Source organism: Staurois parvus, unplaced genomic scaffold (genome assembly GCF_062004578.1).
Source record: "Staurois parvus isolate SC_StPar_1 unplaced genomic scaffold, SC_StPar_1.0 ptg001565l, whole genome shotgun sequence".
NCBI classification, from domain to species: domain Eukaryota; kingdom Metazoa; phylum Chordata; class Amphibia; order Anura; family Ranidae; genus Staurois; species Staurois parvus.
In genome coordinates, this window is record NW_028319361.1 from 15,222 (window position 1) to 35,755 (window position 20,534).

Below are 20,534 nucleotides of genomic sequence, written 5' to 3' on the forward strand. Positions count from 1 at the left end.
TGGTGATCTGCTCTCCATGATTATACCAAATGTAAGTACATTAAGATTGAAGTATAGAGAATTATTTTTTCTTTGGTTTGCATAGATTTAAGGAGAGTTACAACTCCTGTCAAGTTATTTTATGTTGTCTGTATCCTTTTGGAAAGATTTCCTTTCACTTCCTTGCCTAGAGATGCAACAGGAAGTGAGAGGAATCTCTCTTAGTTGACATTAGTAGAGGTGTCCATGTTGAAAGATTTTCACTTGCCTTTTGTTCTGACTACTCGTACTTGTTCTGAGCACATACAGACATACTTATGACAAAAGAATCCATCCCTAGTCTAAAACTAAATATGTTGTAGCTATACATATCATTTAATTGTTTCTGGATAAATACTCTATATTTCCAATCTCTGGATAATTAATCTGAAGTTCCCCTTTATTTTTTTAGGTGGGAATTCCAGAAGATGCAGTAAAGAGGTGTTCTGTGCAAATTTCAAGTGCCCTTGAATTCATGTCAGAAAAAGGACTGGTGCACATGGATGTGAAGCCAGAGAATGTTTTAGTCTTTGACCGGGACTGCCATTCCATCAAGCTCACAGACTTTGGCCTTGCTAAGGTCAAAGGAACAGTGATTCGAGGCAAGTGTGGCACCGCGTCCTACATGGCTCCAGAAATGTTCCAAATTGACACTTCAGATGGCCTGGTTGTAGGTGGCAGCCTTGATGTGTGGGCGTTTGGAGTAGTCATCTGTTGTCTACTTACAGGAGAGCTTCCATGGGAGGATGCCATTCCGGACGATGAAAAATATCAAGGTTTTGTTGACTGGCAAAACAATGTCAAGAGTGAGAATCCTCCGGAAGCATTGACCAAGGTCGCCTCTGGGATACAAAGGATGATTAGTGATCTTTTGGCCATTGACCATACTAAAAGAAGTCGGACTACGGAAGTGCTGAAATACACAAAGGAAAGCTGGAAAGCAGAAAGCCCAGGTTTAGCCACAAGGCAAAAGGATGAAGATGCCATAGAAATCTATTCGTCTTTGGAATCTGATGAACCCTTGTGTGAGGCCTCCCACCAGAGCAGCAAATCCATTGTGTCAAGTTTCAGCTCCACATCTGGCCAGTTGATCATAGACACTTCTGAATCCCAGTCGGAGATGACTCCAGATCCACCCAAAGATGACATGGAAGAGGCACTAGTGATTTTTGACGATGAATTCTCTTTACACATTGGAGCAGAAATACACATTGAGTAAAGAAGAATTGGTGAGTGATGGCGCATCTGAAAGAACATCACATATGGTCAACTTTCTCAGGTATGTGGCTTTCTTGAGAAAATTAAAGCATCAAAAGATCCTATATGTATTTTGTAGTAGTCAGCTCCACAATTCAAACTTTTAGGGACAAGCCACACTAGCATTTCTGATCTAAGTGTGTAGTCATTATTCTTTGTCCCACCATATTACCACTGTTGAACTGACCACATGCAGTTTGTCATTATAAATTTAATTTTCTTGTTTGCATTTCACAGATAATTTCTATATTTTCTTCTAACAATATTTCTTTAATTTTTTTAGCTGACAAGTCTTGACTATCCCCAATGGATGAACAAGACCCCTGCCTGGTACATGGGAGATGTAACTTGTACATATATAAGTAGTTACTCCTCCTTTGCACCGGGTGGTGCTCTTGATGTGTCTCTGTACAGAAAAAGAAGTCCAGTGAGCTCCTAAATTCCTCTTTGAGCTAACAACACTTTTTCTGTTGCACTGAAATTTCAAGCAAATCTTTCAGCCAGGTTTAGAAATACATGCCTATATGCATACATTAGTAAGTCAACCACTTAGCCATATTTCTTGCATGAATTGGGTTCATCATCTCTTCATCTTTAATCCTCAGCAAACCAGTCAGACTTGTTTAGGACAGTCAGGTACATAGAATCTTTAGAATGAAAGGTCAGCAGTGACTCTGTAATGATCTCATTAGAGGTTCTCTCTCTCACTCCCTTGTTTTTCCTTCTTTCTTTTTACCCTTTTTCCTCTCAAATTTCTATTGTCCTCGCCATCCTCCTTCCACTCCAATTTCCTGCTCTCTCTCTCTTTCCATTTTCTCTTTCTCTTCCCCTCTCTTTACCCCCCTTCACTCTCTCACTTTCCTCCACCCTCTCTCTCTCTCTCTCTTTCCATCCCTTCCAATCTTTCTCCTCCTTTCTTTCACCCATCCTGTCCCCTTTCCTTTCTCTCTTTGCCTTCCCTACCCACCATTCTCGCTTCCTCTCTTTTCCATTCTTTCTTCCTCATTTCTACTCCTTCTCTCTCTCATCCTCCTCCCCTGTTCTCTCTCTCTCTTTTCCAATCTCTACCCTTCTCTCCTCTCCTCTCCTCAGATTTTTATAATCATAGTGGTATTAACCATTAAGAGGGTCCAATTATACTGTTTTCAAATATTACATACTTTCTATACATCAGGTATTTACACAGGGCAAGCGGCTTTCCCCCCCCCCCCCCCAACTTTGTGGGGATCCCCTCATTGACTGGCCTCTCATGGTGTGCCCGGATGCTCCCTCCCATTGCCTTTGTGCAGATGCATGTATCTTATGGTATTTTAGTCTTCCAACTGGTCTGATATGTATACAATTGGTAATGATTATAATGTGTGCTCATCACCTTATATCTCTTCATATAGAAGTCTCCTTACAGCTCCTGAAGAAGTGATATTATCACAACACATGTTGAGCTATCGCACTTACTACTATCAGAGTGTCTTCCCTTAACGTTTGCCGAGTTACAGTGTTTCTTACTGTGGGACCTACTAGCAGTACATGTATCTGCATTGATTACACATAGCTGTATGTTACAGGGGTGGTTCACACTCTGTAATCATTTTATAATTGTATGTATCATTGTATGTCTATGTATGCTTAATAAAGAGATATTCTTTTATGGACCATTGTTGTAGTGCCTATAAAGTCCTTAAGGGTCTTTTTCTTCCAATACTATTTTAATAGGACATGGCACTTTGGAGCGATGTTTATGTCCCCACAGTAACCACCCTGTGCTGGGAATTGATTTCCACATCTCAATGCTTTACAGGAACCAATCATCTCCATTTCCCTCTTGCAACTGCTGAAATCAGGCTTCTCTTCTTTTCCCTCTCGCTCTCATTCAGAGACTGCAGGAGGAAAATGTTCATTATGCTGTGCAAAATAAAAAAATAAATAAATTCTGATCCATTTCATCTAATTGTGGCCCTTGATTGGTTATTAAATCACTTACGTTGCCCTTGCTCTTCAAAAGGTTGAGCTCTCCTGATCTACATACTGTACAACATAATAGATTTCACAAAAAAAAAAGATTTGTCCATTGCATTTAAATTTAAAGCGGATTCAACCATCATATTTCATCAAGATTCACTCATCAGCAGTGAAACATATAATCAATTCATGAAAGTTGGAAATACATTCTCATCAAATCCTATAAATCATACTTATAGGAAACCATTACATATCTTTGTGATCAATGAAATAAAACGGTGCTCAGTGCAAAAAAAAGGTAAATTAGTGCAAGGATCCACTTCCAGAAATCCAACCAATAAAGACTGTGATAACTCAGCTGGTATTAGAGTTCCCACCACAGGGATTTGTCATGATTCATGTATAAGTATCATTTATATGATTTATAACAAATGTATTTGTCATTTTCATGAACTGATTATATGTGTCACTGGATTCACTGAAATTCTAAATGGATAACACAACACATTTGATCTGATAATAGTTGGGTTGTTGATGTTTATGGCAACTCTTGCAATGGTTGCTAATGTAAGCAGTTGTGTCCCTTCCAATACTAAGATTATCATGCAAATTTGGCATTCCTGAGGGCCACAGTTGGACACCCCTAGTCCCAACAATGGAGGGTGGCTTCCATAAACATGTCCATTGTGATGGGAACAGTATCATCAGTCACGCCTCAGCCAGGTGTTCTACCTCCTCTTTACCATATCAATTCACAAGTCCATCACCATTATTATGGTCAGTTCTGTCCTGGGGGTAAAAGTTCTCTCTATATTTTGCAACTACATTTTGCTATGAAGCAAAACCAAAGTGTATTTTAGTGAATATCACAATCTCTGTTGTATTGTTACATTTACCTAAATTGTTACATTATTTGTTTTATATTTTTCACTACATTTCAGATTTTAGGTGCTTCTTTTAGTGACCATCTCCATGCAGTAGGCCTCCTTGATGAACAACAGCTGACATGAGGGGGAAGCTACACAGCAAGTGTATTGATTGTATTCAGTCTGTTCAGACAGGTAGAACAATAATGAGAAGAGGTGAATTACAACAAATATGATAAGATGGAATCAGATTCTCCTTATAATGAGCCAATATGACTACCTTCCTGCACCCCGGTCTATTGTTATGTCATACAGTATCACCTGTAATTAATAGAATATCGCCCCTTGGCAGCTTACATTTAAATCAAACAATTCCCTTCTATATTCAGAACCCAGACATACAATATAAGACATATTACACAACCACATTGATCAAACTCTAGCTTTGGGGGGACTAGACCCCATAGGCAGGCAGCAGGGAGGGGGACTAGACCCCATAGTCAGGCAGAATGGAGGCAGATTGGACCCCATTGGCAGGCAGCATGGAGGTAGACTCCAGTACAGCTCTGTGATCTCTCTTCCATAGATCTGGATCTCAATATCTGTAGTCCATCATTTGCTCTGGATGTAATAAGTTCATAATCACAAAAGAAAAAAAAAATCACAGATCACAGTTCTCGGTAGTCCAATAATAAATATGTCTGAAATGCCGATCTGATCATGTTGCACTTTTTTCTGGAACATCCTTCCATAATGATTTTAATTTGGTAAAGCTGACTTAGTAAAGTCCTTTGGATCAGCTTTCTTGACTTCCTGAAATTATACTTTATTAGTGTGAGCACAAATTATTATTATTATTATACAGGATTTATGGCGCCAACAGTTTGCTCAGCGCTTTACAATATAACGGGAGAAAATACAGCAACAATACAGTTCAATACAAGAGGGATAGGAGGCCTGGGTATCCAAAATATACTCCTTCAAAGTTCCTCTTTTTGAACCTTTAAATGTTCACATTGCTCAACCATCCAACAGCAGCAAATGTTAGCCTTGTCTTTCCATCACATTTACTGAATTTTATCGATAAGCCTTAATTTCACATCCTCCTGTGTCTGGTGCCATGGGCTTCCTTCATTACTTTTATCATTTCAGTCCTTTCTTCAACTTTACCAATCTTGTCCATCAACTTCTCCATAAAGTGCAAAATTTTTAGTAGCTATTCAACGGTACACCACCACCAAATAAAAAAAAACGTATCCCACAATGTTCTAAGACTGGAATATTCCATACACAGGATTGAGGCACAAAATTTAGAATAACAATGGTGTCTACTTTGAATAGCCAACACCTGATAGTCAATAGACAGAGGGGACATGATGAACAATGGTGATGGGATCCTGTATGTACAGTAAGCATGGAATGAACAATAGTACAGGTGGACCCCCCAGGAAGACAATAGGAACAGTAAACATTGGCAGTGTTATGCTAATAACTACCATAACCAATTCAACAGCCAATGTTAGGGGGGCAGTACACCTCAAAAGTCAACCTCAACTTATAGTAATGTATTCTAGATGTAACAGATATTAAAAACACAATCCAACAAATACGTATCTGATAAACTGACCCCAATGCATTTAGGTGACACAAAATTTAAATGAAAAACTGTTAAGGCTTTTATTTTAAAAAAAAAAAAGTCCAGCTTTTTTGCCTTATAAAATAAAAATATCATAGTGAGAAAAAATAAGTAAAAGCTTTAACAAAAAAAACAATCTTTCTGTTCCTTCTTAATAAAAATATGTCACCAACAAAAACACAAACCCAAGAAACTGAAGTAAGTTGAGCACATTTTAAACAAATCAAATTAAACCCAAAAATTTCCTCTACTGGTATCCTGCCCATTAAATTGAACTGTGTTTAATGGTTCTTCCAATATATTTATGGGAGATCTAAATATTGAAATACAATTCTGTGGTGTATCCTCCCTGTTTGTTTTGGAGGTCTTCTAATACCCACTATGTTGCACTGAAAACCTCAGTTGAGGGTTCTGACAAGTGGTCACAAATTAAGTTACCCAATCAATATACTTTACTAAATTATACCACTAGAGATAATAGATCTCAGAGAGTTCATTTTCTTATAGTCACGAGATGCAGGAAACAAAAATTGCTTGATTCACCCACCAACAGCAGTCAGTGTTGACGGGGGAATCCTTCCCATGAAGCTATTGTGTTCCCCTGGTGGAGATAGGTGGCATGGGGAGTCTATATTAGCTGCTAGCAATAATCACATAGAAAACCCAACAGGTTGGTTGTACTCAATTTAATCGATCAATCAACTTAGGTACATTCACCCTGCGTATACATAGGTTAAATCTTGGCAGGTCCCTGCTGAACCGTCCAAGATTTGAACCTTCTTTAGTTATAAAGCTTTCCATACTAGATATGGCAGCCATTTCTAGCAGATGGTGCCAACAGTTTCCAAGTAATTACCTTAAAACTTTTCAGAGTTCTGCTAACAAGTTGAGAAAATAAGTGATAGAAAAATAAATGACACAAAGAAAACTAAATTTTTTTTATTTTTTTAAGCCATTAGTCTGAGACTACAATATTCAGTACACCCAAGGTGTTGGAGCACAGAAATTTACCAGAACAATAAGATCTACCCTGAATGGTTTCAGCCTACACCCAACAGACAATACACAGAGGAGGAACTGAAGGCAATGGGGATGGGATTTGGTAATTACAGTAAACAAACAATAATAGAGGTGAACACCCAGACACTCAGCAGAAACAATTGACAATGACAATGGCTACCATTTCCACCAACAACAATGTTTTGTAGTGTATATCAAAAGAACCTAAAATACTCCATACTCTGGTCCACTGACCACACACAGCTTTATACACTAGAACGTTTTTACAATGCACAGAAAAAAAAATAAAACTAATTTATCTGCAACATCTGTATTCACTTTATTCATTTTCTTCAAAGTTCCACTTTTCCAAAAATGAGGATGCTAAAATGTGAACATTACCAAACATCCTCCCTGCTACATTTAGCTTTAATTTCATACAAATACAATGCATTTCAATAAAACAAATCACAATAAACTAAAACAAGTTTTAAAAAAATAAAAATCTTTCAATTCATGATTTTTTTATCTTAATAAAATAAACCAAAAAAAACAAAATCAAACAAAATAATATTTCCTCTCCAGTTTACTATTATCCCTATTAAATTGACCGGCTTCAGTTGGTTCTTCCAATATCCTTTTCCTGAATATGGCAATCCTGCAATCTAGTAATATAGAAGGTAATTATCAAGCATGTTCTACTATCCAACCTAATGCAGAGTAGCTGCTTATTTCCTGCATTTCCTCCACATTTGGTCTATGATTCCCTATGCCTTGCTCAATAAAGTACTGGAAGTATGGGACACACTGGTGAGGCCACCTCCTTACCTTTACTATGGCACCCCAAAAACACTTCATTACCCTTAGGAGAGAAGAAAATCTGGATTTTACCAACATCAGGGGGTTTATTAACCTTTTCAGTTAAAATAATATAGCTCCCAATGTGATCTGGACTTGTCACAATGGAGTACTCTCTACTTTCGGTTTTGTGACCTCAAAGTGAACATTTAAAGTAAAGTAGATTGTGGAGACAAAATACAACAAATACAAACCAAACATGACAATAAAGACATACATTTCACCATCTCAGGGAAAGTTCCTTCATCTCCCCAATGAACATATATGTGTATGAGCGCAGTGCGGAGTCTGAGCAGTTCCACATTACTAAAAATGACTAGTGATGAAGCCCCATAGCAGAAAAATGTATTTTGGCCCCTCAAACTTTTTATGTAAATACTCTGCTTGTAAAAGATTAGTATATATCGTAAGAATCTGCAGAAGATTTTTGAAGCTTTTAGTGATGGAACATCTTTGTTAAAACCTTTAAAGAATAACTTTACTTTCAGGGTCCAATCACAGCTCAGCATTCCAGCCTTTGTCAGTTCATATATATTGCCCACTTTATAGTCTCAGGTGGGCGGAGTTCTATGTTGATTTTAGATTGTATATTTATGATTTATATATGGATGCATGTTTATATTTCATTTATTTAGACAGATATTTTATACATAAACTTTCCATGGTTAAATTGGGTCAATGTGATATTTTGCATTCTTGTAATTTTATGTTGAGCGATTTAATAAAAATATATTATTAAAAGAAAATTAAGACATTTTATACATTAGCTCTTTAAATCTTAGGATCTAGAAACGGTTTCCTTGGTAATTAAATCAATCAAAATTAGTAATTTTCCCGCCCTCATCACACTGGCACAGCATAAACAATCCCCATTCATATGGACCTACCTGCTCCACCCTTCAGGAGCCCATTCCAAAGTCACCAATCATATGTTAATGAGCAGCTCCTCTCTGTTGGCCAATCAGAATCTCCCATCAATTAACAAATTCCATTTTCTCCTCACATATATACCAGACCTCCACTCCTTACTTTCAGTGACTCTCATTTTGCTTGTAGCAAAAAGTGATTTATATTCTACATTGCTTCCCGCCAGAATTGCTTTTCAGAAGACCACATAGATTTCCTCCGTGAAGACCGACTTGGAGACCATCTATACCTTCATTTTCCAAAGTAAGTCATAGAACTTCATAGTTTTATAATCCTCAGTTTTATCCTTAGCTAGCATTTTTCTCTACTATTAAGAGATGTACTTAGCAGAAATTTAAATAGTAAAAATGTAGAATGTTCTCTATTTTTTTCACTTACCTGTTATTTATTGTCAGACAAATAGGCCTTTTATTTTAGAGATTGATATATTGATTAAATATCCACATGATATTGTGATCATTTATTTTTAAAATATATTCATCATTAAGCTTTACAATCAGATATTCATTCTTCATGTACACTTGAAATAGTAAAAAAAACAATTACGCCTCAGGTTGTCTGTTAGATGGTAGATTAGCAGTTGCTTGTTAAACACAATTCAAAATCAAGTTTTCTTACTGAGTTCAAAATTTTGCCATTCCTGTAATTTTTCCATTCCTGTCTGACTTTTTCATACATGCAAGTGTTTTCCTAATTTTCTTTGTCATCATATTTTACAATGACAGCCTAACAATACCGATTTCTTAGCAGAAGGTTAAATTGCCCTACAAAAGGGATTCAATGATTGTCTTTGGTTAGAGATCCATAGATTGATGGAATATCCACATTATCCTGCAATATGTAATTTCTACAATCTACCCAACCTCATGCATTACATTCAGATGTTCTTTCTTCATGTATCCTTGAAATAAAATGAAACCCTTCCATCCGAGGTTGTCTGATAGGTTGTAGATTAGTAGTTGTGTGTTAAACAACAATTCACCATCAAAAGTTTTTTTTCACCATTCCTGTCTGTCTTTTTGTACATGCAACTTTGTTTCCCCCCTAATTTTCTTTGTTTTTCCAAATTTTCCAATAAGAACCTGTTTTAGCAGTAAGTTAAATAGACAAACGTTTTTATGTTCCCTCAATTAGATTTTTTTCTCTTTTATTTAATTTACCTGTTATTGCCCTACAAGTATGAATAAATTATTTTCTTTTGTTTAGAGGTCTGTGTATTCATTGAATATTTTTTTAGAATATAACCAACCTCATACATACATTGAGATTTTCTTTCTTCATGTATCCTAGAAGTAAAATTATACAGGTCTTCTTAGGTCATCCTAGATTGTCTGTTAGGTAATTTTCAGTTTGGTTTGAAATCACAATCCAGCAAAAACATTTTTTTTATAATAATCAGGTTCCAAATTCCACTATTCCCATTTGTCATATTTAGTAGATGTGGGGTTCTATTTTCTCTTCCACTATATTGTTACAATGACATGCTTACATAACATTGACTAGAATGTTGGCAACTCTGACCAGCAACTCAATACAATGGCTGTAGCTAGAGGCCAACTCCAGCCAATCCCATTTATTTGCCTGATTTATGAATGAGTTATAACTTCTGTCAGGTTTTTATTACCACCTGGGTCCTTATTGGGAAGATCCACTAGTGACCCAATACTGGGACACACATGGCAATAAACACCTGACAAAGATATGAGTCTGAGGGCTCCAACTATCTTGTGCTATGACATGCTCAGATCATTTGTTGTAGTTTGCGCTTCATATTTAAATATACTGTGTGTGTGTATATATATATTTATTTATTTTTTCTGTTTATCTTCATGCCTTGCTAGTCTGGCTAGAGTATTCTATGGCAATCTTTTTCAACCAGGGTGCCCAGGTGCCCTGGGGTGCCTTCTTGAGTTCTTCAGCGATGCCTTGGTAGAATTGCCCCAAAAACTGTAAACAAGACAGTAAGTGGATCAGTCCTGCCTTTTTGTTACACAAACCAAATGTTTGTATTGTGCAGCATTACAACCTTGGGTTCTGTGGGGTCCAGCCGCTGACATCCTAACAACGGATGATGTAATTGGTTGAAAAGGAGGACATCAGTCACCTGAATCCTTTGTTTGCCTCTCTCCATCAGCACTGGGGTCACTTTAGCTGAGTGAGGGAGAATGTTGGGGTACATGTTGGTAGCAATGTGCAAAGGTGCAATAGCTATGAAATACAAACCACTTCTAATGTTGGGGGTCCTACTTGTGTGGATGTTGCTGCGTTACGTAAAACTATTTGTTTCGTTCTTACATTTTAGCATGGGGTGCCTCAAGATTGTGTGGAATTTTAAAGGGCACGTTGACTAAGAAAAGGTTGAGAAACACTCATCTATGGTGTATGCATAGCAAGACCAGTATAGGTCCATGATGAGGGACCCCTTGTATTTTTCTGTCACTATATAATGCTAGAATGCAGTTTTTCATTGTCCAGTTATACCTGACTCTGGAATATTTCCTATTGTGAATTGATGTTGGTCACCTTTGGAAATAGCCACCAAATCTTCTGTTTATGTACCTGTTACACTGTTCAACAGGTAAAAAGTTTTGGGCATAAAATTAGCTAATCTTACATAATTTTGGGGTGCTGAAAACGAAAATGACCCTAAAAAATGTTGATTGGCTCTAGTTTCCATGATATATTCACCCATCTAATGACGTAAGCCATTCAAAATTATGATGCAACTTCAGCTGCATATTGCGCAATTGATACTGGTGACCAATAGAAAATTGCATGTATACTGAGATGATGCAATATTAGCCTTTAATTGCATCACTTCACTGCATAAAAGCTGCAGTATCTGTAGCTGATTGTAGTTGGACAGCGTCTTTACATTTCGTTTTATGCTTATATAGGCTACTCAGTAATGCCTCGAACTTGTGTGAATAAAGCAGATAATTTCTGCTATATCTGCGGTGAAATAACTTTTATCTCACAAAAAAGGAGGATAACAGGAATGATTAAGAAAGTCTACAACTTGTAATAGCTTTTACGGTGCATCAACTATGATGAACATCAATGGTCGATTTGTGGTGACCTGAAGGTGATTTCTATCCTACTTGGACTTCAAGGTGGATATACTAAGTACTGCTGCTTCCTCTGTGAGTGGGACAGTCGTGCGAGAGAAATGCACTATGCCAAAAGAGACTGGCCAATACGCCAGTCATTGCAGCCTGGAGAAAAAAATGTTAACTATCCAGCACTTGTAGACAGCAATAAGATCTTATTACCTCCATTACACATCAAGGTGGGATTAATGAAAAACTTTGTTAAGGCAATGGACAAGAATAAAGCAGGTCTCAAGTACCTGATTAGCAAATTTCCAGCACTTAGTGCTGCAAAAATAAATGAAGGAGTCTTTGTTGGGCCACAGATTCGTATACTTATTCATGATGATGAGTTTCTTTCTCTGTTGCGTGGAAAGGAAAAGGCTGCCTGGACAGCATTTGTATCAGTGACATCAAATTTTCTTGGAAACAATAAAACACCAGACTACAAGAAAGTGGTAGAAAAACTCATCCAGACTTACAGAAATCTGGGTTGCAACATGTCTCTAAAAATTCATTTTCTACATTCGCATCTGGATTTTTTCCCACCAAACTGTGGAGCAGTGAGTGATGAACACAGAGAGTGCTTCCATCAAGACATTGCAGCTATGGAAAGATGATATCAAGGTAAATGGAGCCCATCAATGCTTGCTGACTATTGCTGGACAGTTGTAAGAGATAGCCCTTTCCTCGAATACAAGAGAAAAGCCAAGAGAAGCAAAACCGACAAAACTAGTGAGAATCCTAAGTATTAAAATGATTCAACTTGGCTTATGGCTATAATTTGTCTTGGTAATCCTATGCAATATATTATGCCATTTAGGCTTTGTTATGTAGTCAATATCACTTGCTTTATATTTGTGGAAAGACATCTATCTATATAATTATTGTGCATTATGTAGTCATTACGCCTATAGTAGAAAACTTTCTGTTTACAGAAAAACTAGAGCCAATTGACAAATTTCATTGTTATATTTGAACTCAGAATGTGAAATTCATTAAGAAATGGATCCTTTTGTTTCCAAAACTGGCAAAAAATAAAAATTTGTTGAACAGTGTTATTAATCTTTAATAAAAATATCATGGGACAAAAAAAATTACAAAACCTAATAAAGGTTTTCATTCTTCCCCCACTTGTGCCCTCTTAAAGTGGTTTTGCTGACCACACACATGAAGTGAGGGAAGATCGGACGTCAGAAATGGCAATAAAAAGTTAAAAGATGTTCTAACCCTTTTCGGTTTTTGTCCAAATTCTTTGGTTGGATTTGTGCTTGAAGTCTCAGGAAGTCACATATCTTTAGTAAATAATTTTACTGTATTACAGCAAAGTAAAACCAGGGACTTCCTAGGATGGCACCTAAGGACAGAAAGTCAACACCCAGCTATAAAAGATATTTTCATAAATGTTAGTCATATCATGCAAAAGTTTAAAAGATTCACACATGATGTTCAATACAAAAACATTTGTATGCTGTGACTAATACATTGATATCCCTGGCTGCCATCCTAGGAAGTCCCCGGTTGTTACCTTGTTGTAGACATTTGTTGGTTTGGAATGATGGCACTCTCGGTCCTTTGCCCAGTGCCATTCTACATCACTCCTTTCTCTGAATGGAATCTATAAAATAATTGGACTTCTTACATATAACTTGTATGTATCAGAGTAAGGGTTTGTGTCGATAGAATCAGTTTGATGTCCATTTGAGACCCTTCTAAAATAATTTATAATACTCTATATAGACAGGTGAATTTGATCGGCTTCAAGTGGGTTTTGCATTACCATAGACTTATATAGGAAAACAATATCCACTTGCTGTGAATAAAAGCTCATCAAGATAAGCCCAGCATGTATTTAATAAGAATTGAAAGCATATATCAGCTTTAAAATGTAAAATAACTGTCTTTAGTTACAATACTACCCCTCCCCCCACCTCTAATGAAGGTGACAATTAATAACAGTAACTGGGTGATATCCAGAGAGATGATTAATGCCGCTTACTAATGATTAGTGCCAAATGAAACTAATTTGTATGTTTTGATGTTGTGATTCCAGAATGGCTTCTAGCATTGTAGAAGTAACCAAGAACACTGCAAGGAAACTTCTTGAGCTCATCGCCGAAACCTCAGAAAACCTGACGATGATGGACGTCACAGACCACTTCCACCCCATCAAAGAGCTCGGGACAGGATCGTATGGAAAGGTCCTCTTGGCCAAACATCGGGGTTCAGGTAAATTTGTAGCCTAATTCATGTAAAGAGAATGATTTACAGAATCAGTTGTGCTTCTGAATGAGTGGAAATAAACTAAGGGAAAGAGTAACTAGCAGGTAAAGGTTCTTCGGTTGCATGGTGCAACAAGGGGGATCATACTGTAGATATTGCATCACCAGAGGAGGGGAGACTATAATGAGCAAGTCTGCCATAATATACAAGTCTGATATTTACATATTCTAGTTAATGCTCTGGGTGCCCTCTGCAGATTTAGTTCTATTTACAGCTCAGATGTCTAAAGGATCTTTACTTCTAAACTGAGATATGAGTGTGACATCCAAGATCTAAGAATCAACAGAATGCTTCGGCTGCAGAACATTTCCAAACCTTTGAGCAGCATTTTTTAAGTTTCTAAGTTTTCCAAGCCCCCCTTGCTTCCAGTTTTTGAGTGATGATTATGGATCTTAATAAGTCAGAGCTTTTAGATTTACAGAAACTTTTAACTAACTTTAGCAAGCTTCATCATTTCTCTAATGTTGGGTTTATGATACTCATTGTCTTTTTATGTCTTTCTTTTTAACAGATGAGTTGGTGGCTATGAAACTGATGAGTAAAGAGACAACTCCAATGGACAACTTCCTAGTGGAATACGGAATGTCTCTTAGTCTCAGCGGTCATCCAAATATCATTGAAACCCATGAAATCGCTTTCCAAACCAGCAACGACTATGTCTTTGTCCAGAAGGTGGCACCAGCTGGAAACCTTCATTCAATAGTAAAGCTAAATGTAAGTTTGTATCAAAAATGTATTGATCTTTATAAAGTCACGATTTCTAGTTTTAGTTGCTTTTGAAGCATTCTGAGTTTTAAAGATTCCTTTCCCAGGGCAGTGAGTTGGTAGGATGTATAGTTGGCATACGCTTGTTGTTTAAGGTATGTGTATCACTCAAGTTATGAAGCAAGGTTTAAAATGGAGTAAGATGGGTTAAGATGGATCTTGCACCATTAATGGCCCCATTTTGTATGCTGACAGGTTTCCTTTAATCATACTCCTTGTGTATTCAGCTAATGTATGTTTGTTTCCCTGTACAAGAGGTAAGGTGGGTTCAATATGTTGGGTAACATTGTGTTATATTTGTGTCTAGTGACTAATTTTCTCTTTTTTTTCTACAGGTTGGTTTAAATGAAGATCTTGTAAAGTGTTTTGTTCCACAGGTAGCGAGTGCCTTAGACTTTATGCACAGCAGAGGAATGGTCCATCGGGACATTAAACTGGACAACATTTTGCTCATGGACATTGAATGTAAGGAAGTCAAATTAGCAGATTTTGGACTGACGAGGCTCCGGAGCACTCAAGCACCATGTATGTCCTGGTCCATCCCATATACTGCTCCGGAATTGTGCAGCTTAAAAGAAGGGGATCAATTGCTGCTGCACCCGAGCATTGACGTGTGGGCGTTTGGAGTCCTGTTGTACACAGCTATGACCGGCTCATATCCTTGGGAAGAAGCAGGGGGTCATGACCCCATGTATCGGGAGTTTGCTTGGTGGCAAATGAAGAAGGACCTAACCTTGGCACCAGGAAAGTGGCAACAATTCTCCATTGAAGCCAGGCAGATGTTCTGCGACTTGTTGGCACTCAATGCCTCTGAGAGGTGTTCTGTTATGGACATTTTAAAATATGTCCACCTGCCATGGAAAACAAAAATGCCTCCAGAGAATCTAACCAGGAAAACGGTCATACATGTGATATAACAAAGTGCGTGATGTCCATTGTGGAGCCTCATCAAGTGCTGCCTCATACAAGTCTCATGTCCTAGGGGAAGGTAAGTCTAAATCTTAGGACTGCTGGATTTTTCTGTAGCTGGTCACATGTTTGCTTATCTACTGTAATTGCTGATTTCAGAAATACTAACTCATAGCGTAGGAAAACCGTATATAATGAGCCACAGAAGCACAGATCTAATTGGACCACATGTCCACTTCTTTCCACCACAGTTCTCAAAAGCAATTTCACTATTCAAACATATACCATTCTAAAGCTATAACACCGATGTATGCTTACATGGTACCTACACTAATTACACATTCATTCTGTTTGGCTTTAGTCTCCCAATGCTTCCGCTGCCTAAGAAAATATTATATGGTCAAATTACGGGACCCTCTGCTCCAGGGCCACAGAGCAGCTAAATGGCATGGTTATACTACATAGAAATTACATTGCACTTCTTCTCACCATTGATTTTATTGTTCTCCTTAAATGGCCTTAAAACCCATTTATCCAGTTTTATTCTTTCATGTGGTAGGAGGGGGGCCTGTTTACAAAAACAAGCAATGTTCACCCTCCCCAAGCTCTAGTGCTGCCCCATATTGTCTTTGCTCCAGATTCAGTCTTTTCCAGGATTTGACACCCAATGTTATGCAACATCTTCTGTGAGCTGACAGGGAAATGATTCAGGGAGCCAAGCTCACCGCATCACATGAGCCCAGTTCTCTGCAGCAGCATTCAGGACCTGTTCCCTGCTGGAGGATAGATGAGGATGGGAAACACATGTCAATCATATGTCCAGCCCGGCCAGCAAGAAAAAAAGACAGATTTAAATAAAGCTCCTAAACATGTGTACTATATTAGAACAAATTGACATTTTTTTACATTTTGTTGGTTTTCTTTTCCCTTTTTTTTGTTCATTGTCAAGTGTATTGGAATGTGTTCTGCAATCCTTCTGTACAAGGCATATATGGTAAGTATAATATTGTCATAATAAATGAAGACTTTAATGACTCTATTGCAGTATGGACTGAGGAATCCTTGGATACATTGATGGAATGATGTTACATTACCGAGCCTGAGATCAGCAAGCCCCCCCCCAGCTGCATAGTGTAGTAACTTTTGCTAATCTGTGGTTACTCCTCCTGTGCACTGGGTGGTGCTCTTGTGCTTCTTCACCTCTGGTTTATTCAATATTGTATTATTATGTTTATACAGCAATATGACTATTACTAATACTACTATCACTTTATACTACTTTACTACTTCTGCTGCTATTACTCCCACATGTATGGAAAACCTCTATTTCTTTGATGTTCCAGTGTTCAGAGTTTGATTTTTCAGTTCTTTTTTTCCTTTTAACATTATTTTGAAAACTTTACACTATTACCTAGCAGAAGAAATGATGGCTCCACTGATTGATACTTTCCAACCGTTCCCGATTTGGCAGGGCATTCCCATTTTTTAGTTTATTGTCCCATGACGATTGTGTCTGGGCTGTGTCCTGGGATCACAGCATGAGGGTCTGATGGTTTCAGCAGTAACAGCATCAATGTTGGCTTCTAGTCCTGTTCCTTGTTTGCCCACATTCCCAGAAGCAGCTGTGCCCACTGATCTCGCCCTTTACCAAGTCACAAATACCAGTGTATTGCATGCCCTGCCAGATGGCCCTTCTGGCCAAATTAGGAAAAGGATCTGATCTGGTGGAGGCTCTTACTGACTTCATGGTTGTGTCCATTTTATAAGACTTGGTTACAAGCTGAGGGGTATCCACAATCTCCTGCAAGGGAATTTTTTTCCCCCCAATATGCTGACCCAAGTTACCAGTCCAAACATCCAGGTTGTGAGCCACACATGCAGCTGCCAAGGCTGGTGCCACAGATGGAGAACTTGCATCCTAGATTATCCTAAGGAGGTCCTCTATCTTCCCATCCATTAGGGTTAAGATGAAGGTTTAGTCTGGATTTTCCTTTAACGCCCAAACCTTTCCCCAAGCATCATATGTAGGAGCTGTATTTCTAACAGTCCTACATATGACAGCTTCCCACTGTCACAGGATTTTAGGAACCGCTGCTGTCACTGGGAATCCCCAGCCATGTGGGGGGGGGGGGGCTGCATATGGGGACCACTTATTTTATAGGGGGTTTCCAGGTTCCAATAAGTATCTGCAGAACCGAACAACCACCAATCAGGGTTGTGGGGAAGAGACCCTTGTCCTCATGTATTATAGGGACAAAGTGCTTTGCTAAGGGTTCCCCCTGGCAAGCCACCCCTGAATGTTGAGGGCATGTGGCCTGAGGCTGAGATTTTTTTTCTTATTCCTTCCTCTGATTGAGGTCCTTCAAGGATTGATTCATATGAAAGACCCTCCCCTTTTTGGTCTAGCAATCATGCAGGTCTTTGCAAAAGCTCAATGAAAAATATTGTTTTCTGTGTGCCCTGTTCACACCACACCATCTGCACATGACATTAGCATCGTGGTGTGAACAGGACACATAGAACGCAATGGTTTTCTTTATACCCATGCAGAGACCTGAGAGGTGCATAAAAATATGTCAATGCACATGGTGTGAGCGAGCCCATAAGGTACACCCAAAGCAATATTGTATCCATGAAGTCTTCAATAAAGAGGTAATGAGGTAAGCATTAGGAATGCCATTCCCACAACCATATGGGGGAGACAAGAACCTACCAATGAAGGGTAGCCTGGGGAAAGAGACAAGAGGGAAGTGCACATATCTGTGATCCCAATGACCACTGGCCCAACAGCCATCCGGTAAAAAAAAAAAAAAACCTACATCACACTTTATTCCTGTTGGCAGTATACACAATCAGAACTGGAGGGGTGGGATATTGTATGCTGTCTTGTATTTCCTGTTGAGTAGAACTATTTGTCTCTGGTTGGACCTTGAAGATGGGGATATACCCTGAAAACTTGTCCTGAAAATTGAATGTTAGTGCAAATAAAAAAAGTATCCAGGACAGTACTCAATTGTTCTTGTTAGCAGAAAACTAAAAAAAGAAATGTGTGGGTGGGCAAGACTTTAAGGCCTTAGATCGCTTTTCACAGAGAAGCACAGGGGCAGCTGACAGGCATCGTGAGGCCATACTGCTTCTTCCTGAATGTTTTTAGTTGTCATGGACAGTTGAAGTTTTTGCAATGGTATTTTCAGCTGCAAGCCTAATGTTGGACAGGCAGTTGCAGCACAGCTCTATTCACTTGAATAAGTCACGTTCAGTGACAGTACTGCCTACTGAATGTGATTTAGGGAGATAATTTTGGATGTTGAGCCCCACTGAATCAATGGGTTTGGGCATTTTCAAAATGGAGGTCATTGGTGGTTGACTTCTTTCTGGTTCCCTGTGCTGGCCCATTGATGTCCTGTTTTATAAAACATTCTTAAGTTAATTAATGTAATTATTTCTAAGAACACAATTACTAGTTCTTATAATATAGATGGACAGCATAAGAATAGCAATGTTATGTGATTGGGCCCCATATTGTTGTGGGAGGGTGTCGCCTACTGTTGGGTCCATCCTTCTCAGCATAGTCTATTTGGTAGGGCGTCTCCCACTCCAGTACTGTATATGTATTTTGGTATTAGTTATTCTGATTGCAGAAGGTTTGGCAAAACCTCAGGGGAACATCCCCTTCTCTTATTACTGCTTGGAGCCACCTTTGTGGGCCGAGGCCTGGTTATGTACCCCTCCCCCCTCTTTTGTATTTCTAATTTGCATTGTTTATTGTAAACCCAGTGTCAGGGAACAAGAAGATCGCCGCAGCACATGAATCTGCGCATGTGCAGGATCCCGACAAGGCATACAGGCAGGCGGGCACTAGGACCCAGGCACGTCTGTCGGCGCTGGGTGGGCTATTTAAAGAGCACCTCGGTGCTCATTCAGTGCTGACTGGTCTTCAGCTTCCCCGTGTCCTGCTTGTTTCCTGTGCGATTTCCTTTGGTTCTGACCCGGCTTGTTCCTGACCCGACTCTGAGTACTCTCCTGCTCCCCCGGTTCCTGAATTCGGCTCTGTTCCTGATTCTGGCATTTCCTCCTGATCCTGTACCGCACTGCCCGACTGTTATGACTCTGGCTATCCTATACTCCGTTCCAGTCCTGTGTCCTGGCTACATACCTGGCTCTGCTGTGCATCTGGCAATCCACTGTACCTGCCTGGTCTATCTCCACAGTACCCAAATCAGAGGATATCCTGCTTATCAAGGTCATCATCTGCAAGAGCCGCAAGAAAAACCCTGGCGCTCTTGTCTCCCTGGTCCTCAGATGCCTTCTGTTCCAACTTCAGCGGGCTCAGGATTAGTGACACAAGTGAGGCCGACCTCATCAATTCAGTCTCCCATCAGGTACGTGACACCCAGTTATCTGATTTTTTTTTTTTCCTTTTTTAATTTCTTGTTGATTTGTTTTTTATCTGCAGTTATTTTTGTATCTTGTATTCTTTGTACTGTATTTTGTAATCTCTTAAATTCTGATCAATAAAATATTATGCAAAAAATAGTCACATGCCTGAAGAAGGGGCCTTGAGGGGCTCAGAGACAACGATGTTGTTATGGTGTAATGTGACCATTTAATAAAATGTTTGGATGCTTTTTGGAGATCCTTCATGTGCTTCCGGCATATCTCTTGTTCTATTATATCTAAAGGTGAATTCCCAAAACATGACCTACTTGGGGTACTTGACAGCTAAGGTTGGGAACCATTGCTATACACAAACTTTGCTAACCCCAAAAAAATCAATTCACTGTAGTGAACGTGGGTTACATTTGGCTTCCATATCTACTTCCCTCAAAAGAACTGTACCTGTACATCCTCTGGTTGAATTTGGTATAACAGGGTCATGGCTGGAGCTCCAGTCATAACACCAATACTTTTTTTTTTTTTTTCAGACAGCAATGCAACAAAGTAAAAGTGAACCAAGTGGCTAATGAA

The 20,534-nt window shown here is 38.8% G+C and overlaps 1 protein-coding gene across 1 annotated transcript; it reads left to right on the forward strand.

Annotated features, from left to right (window-relative positions):
* The first annotated feature begins 13,663 nt into the window (after positions 1-13,663).
* Positions 13,664-15,574, forward strand: LOC149435279 (serine/threonine-protein kinase SBK1-like). Its single transcript, XM_089662829.1, has 3 exons — positions 13,664-13,838; positions 14,404-14,606; positions 14,993-15,574. Exons 1-3 carry the CDS (start codon positions 13,664-13,666, stop codon positions 15,572-15,574), a joined length of 960 nt encoding a protein of 319 aa, XP_089518955.1.
* The last annotated feature ends 4,960 nt before the right edge of the window (positions 15,575-20,534 follow it).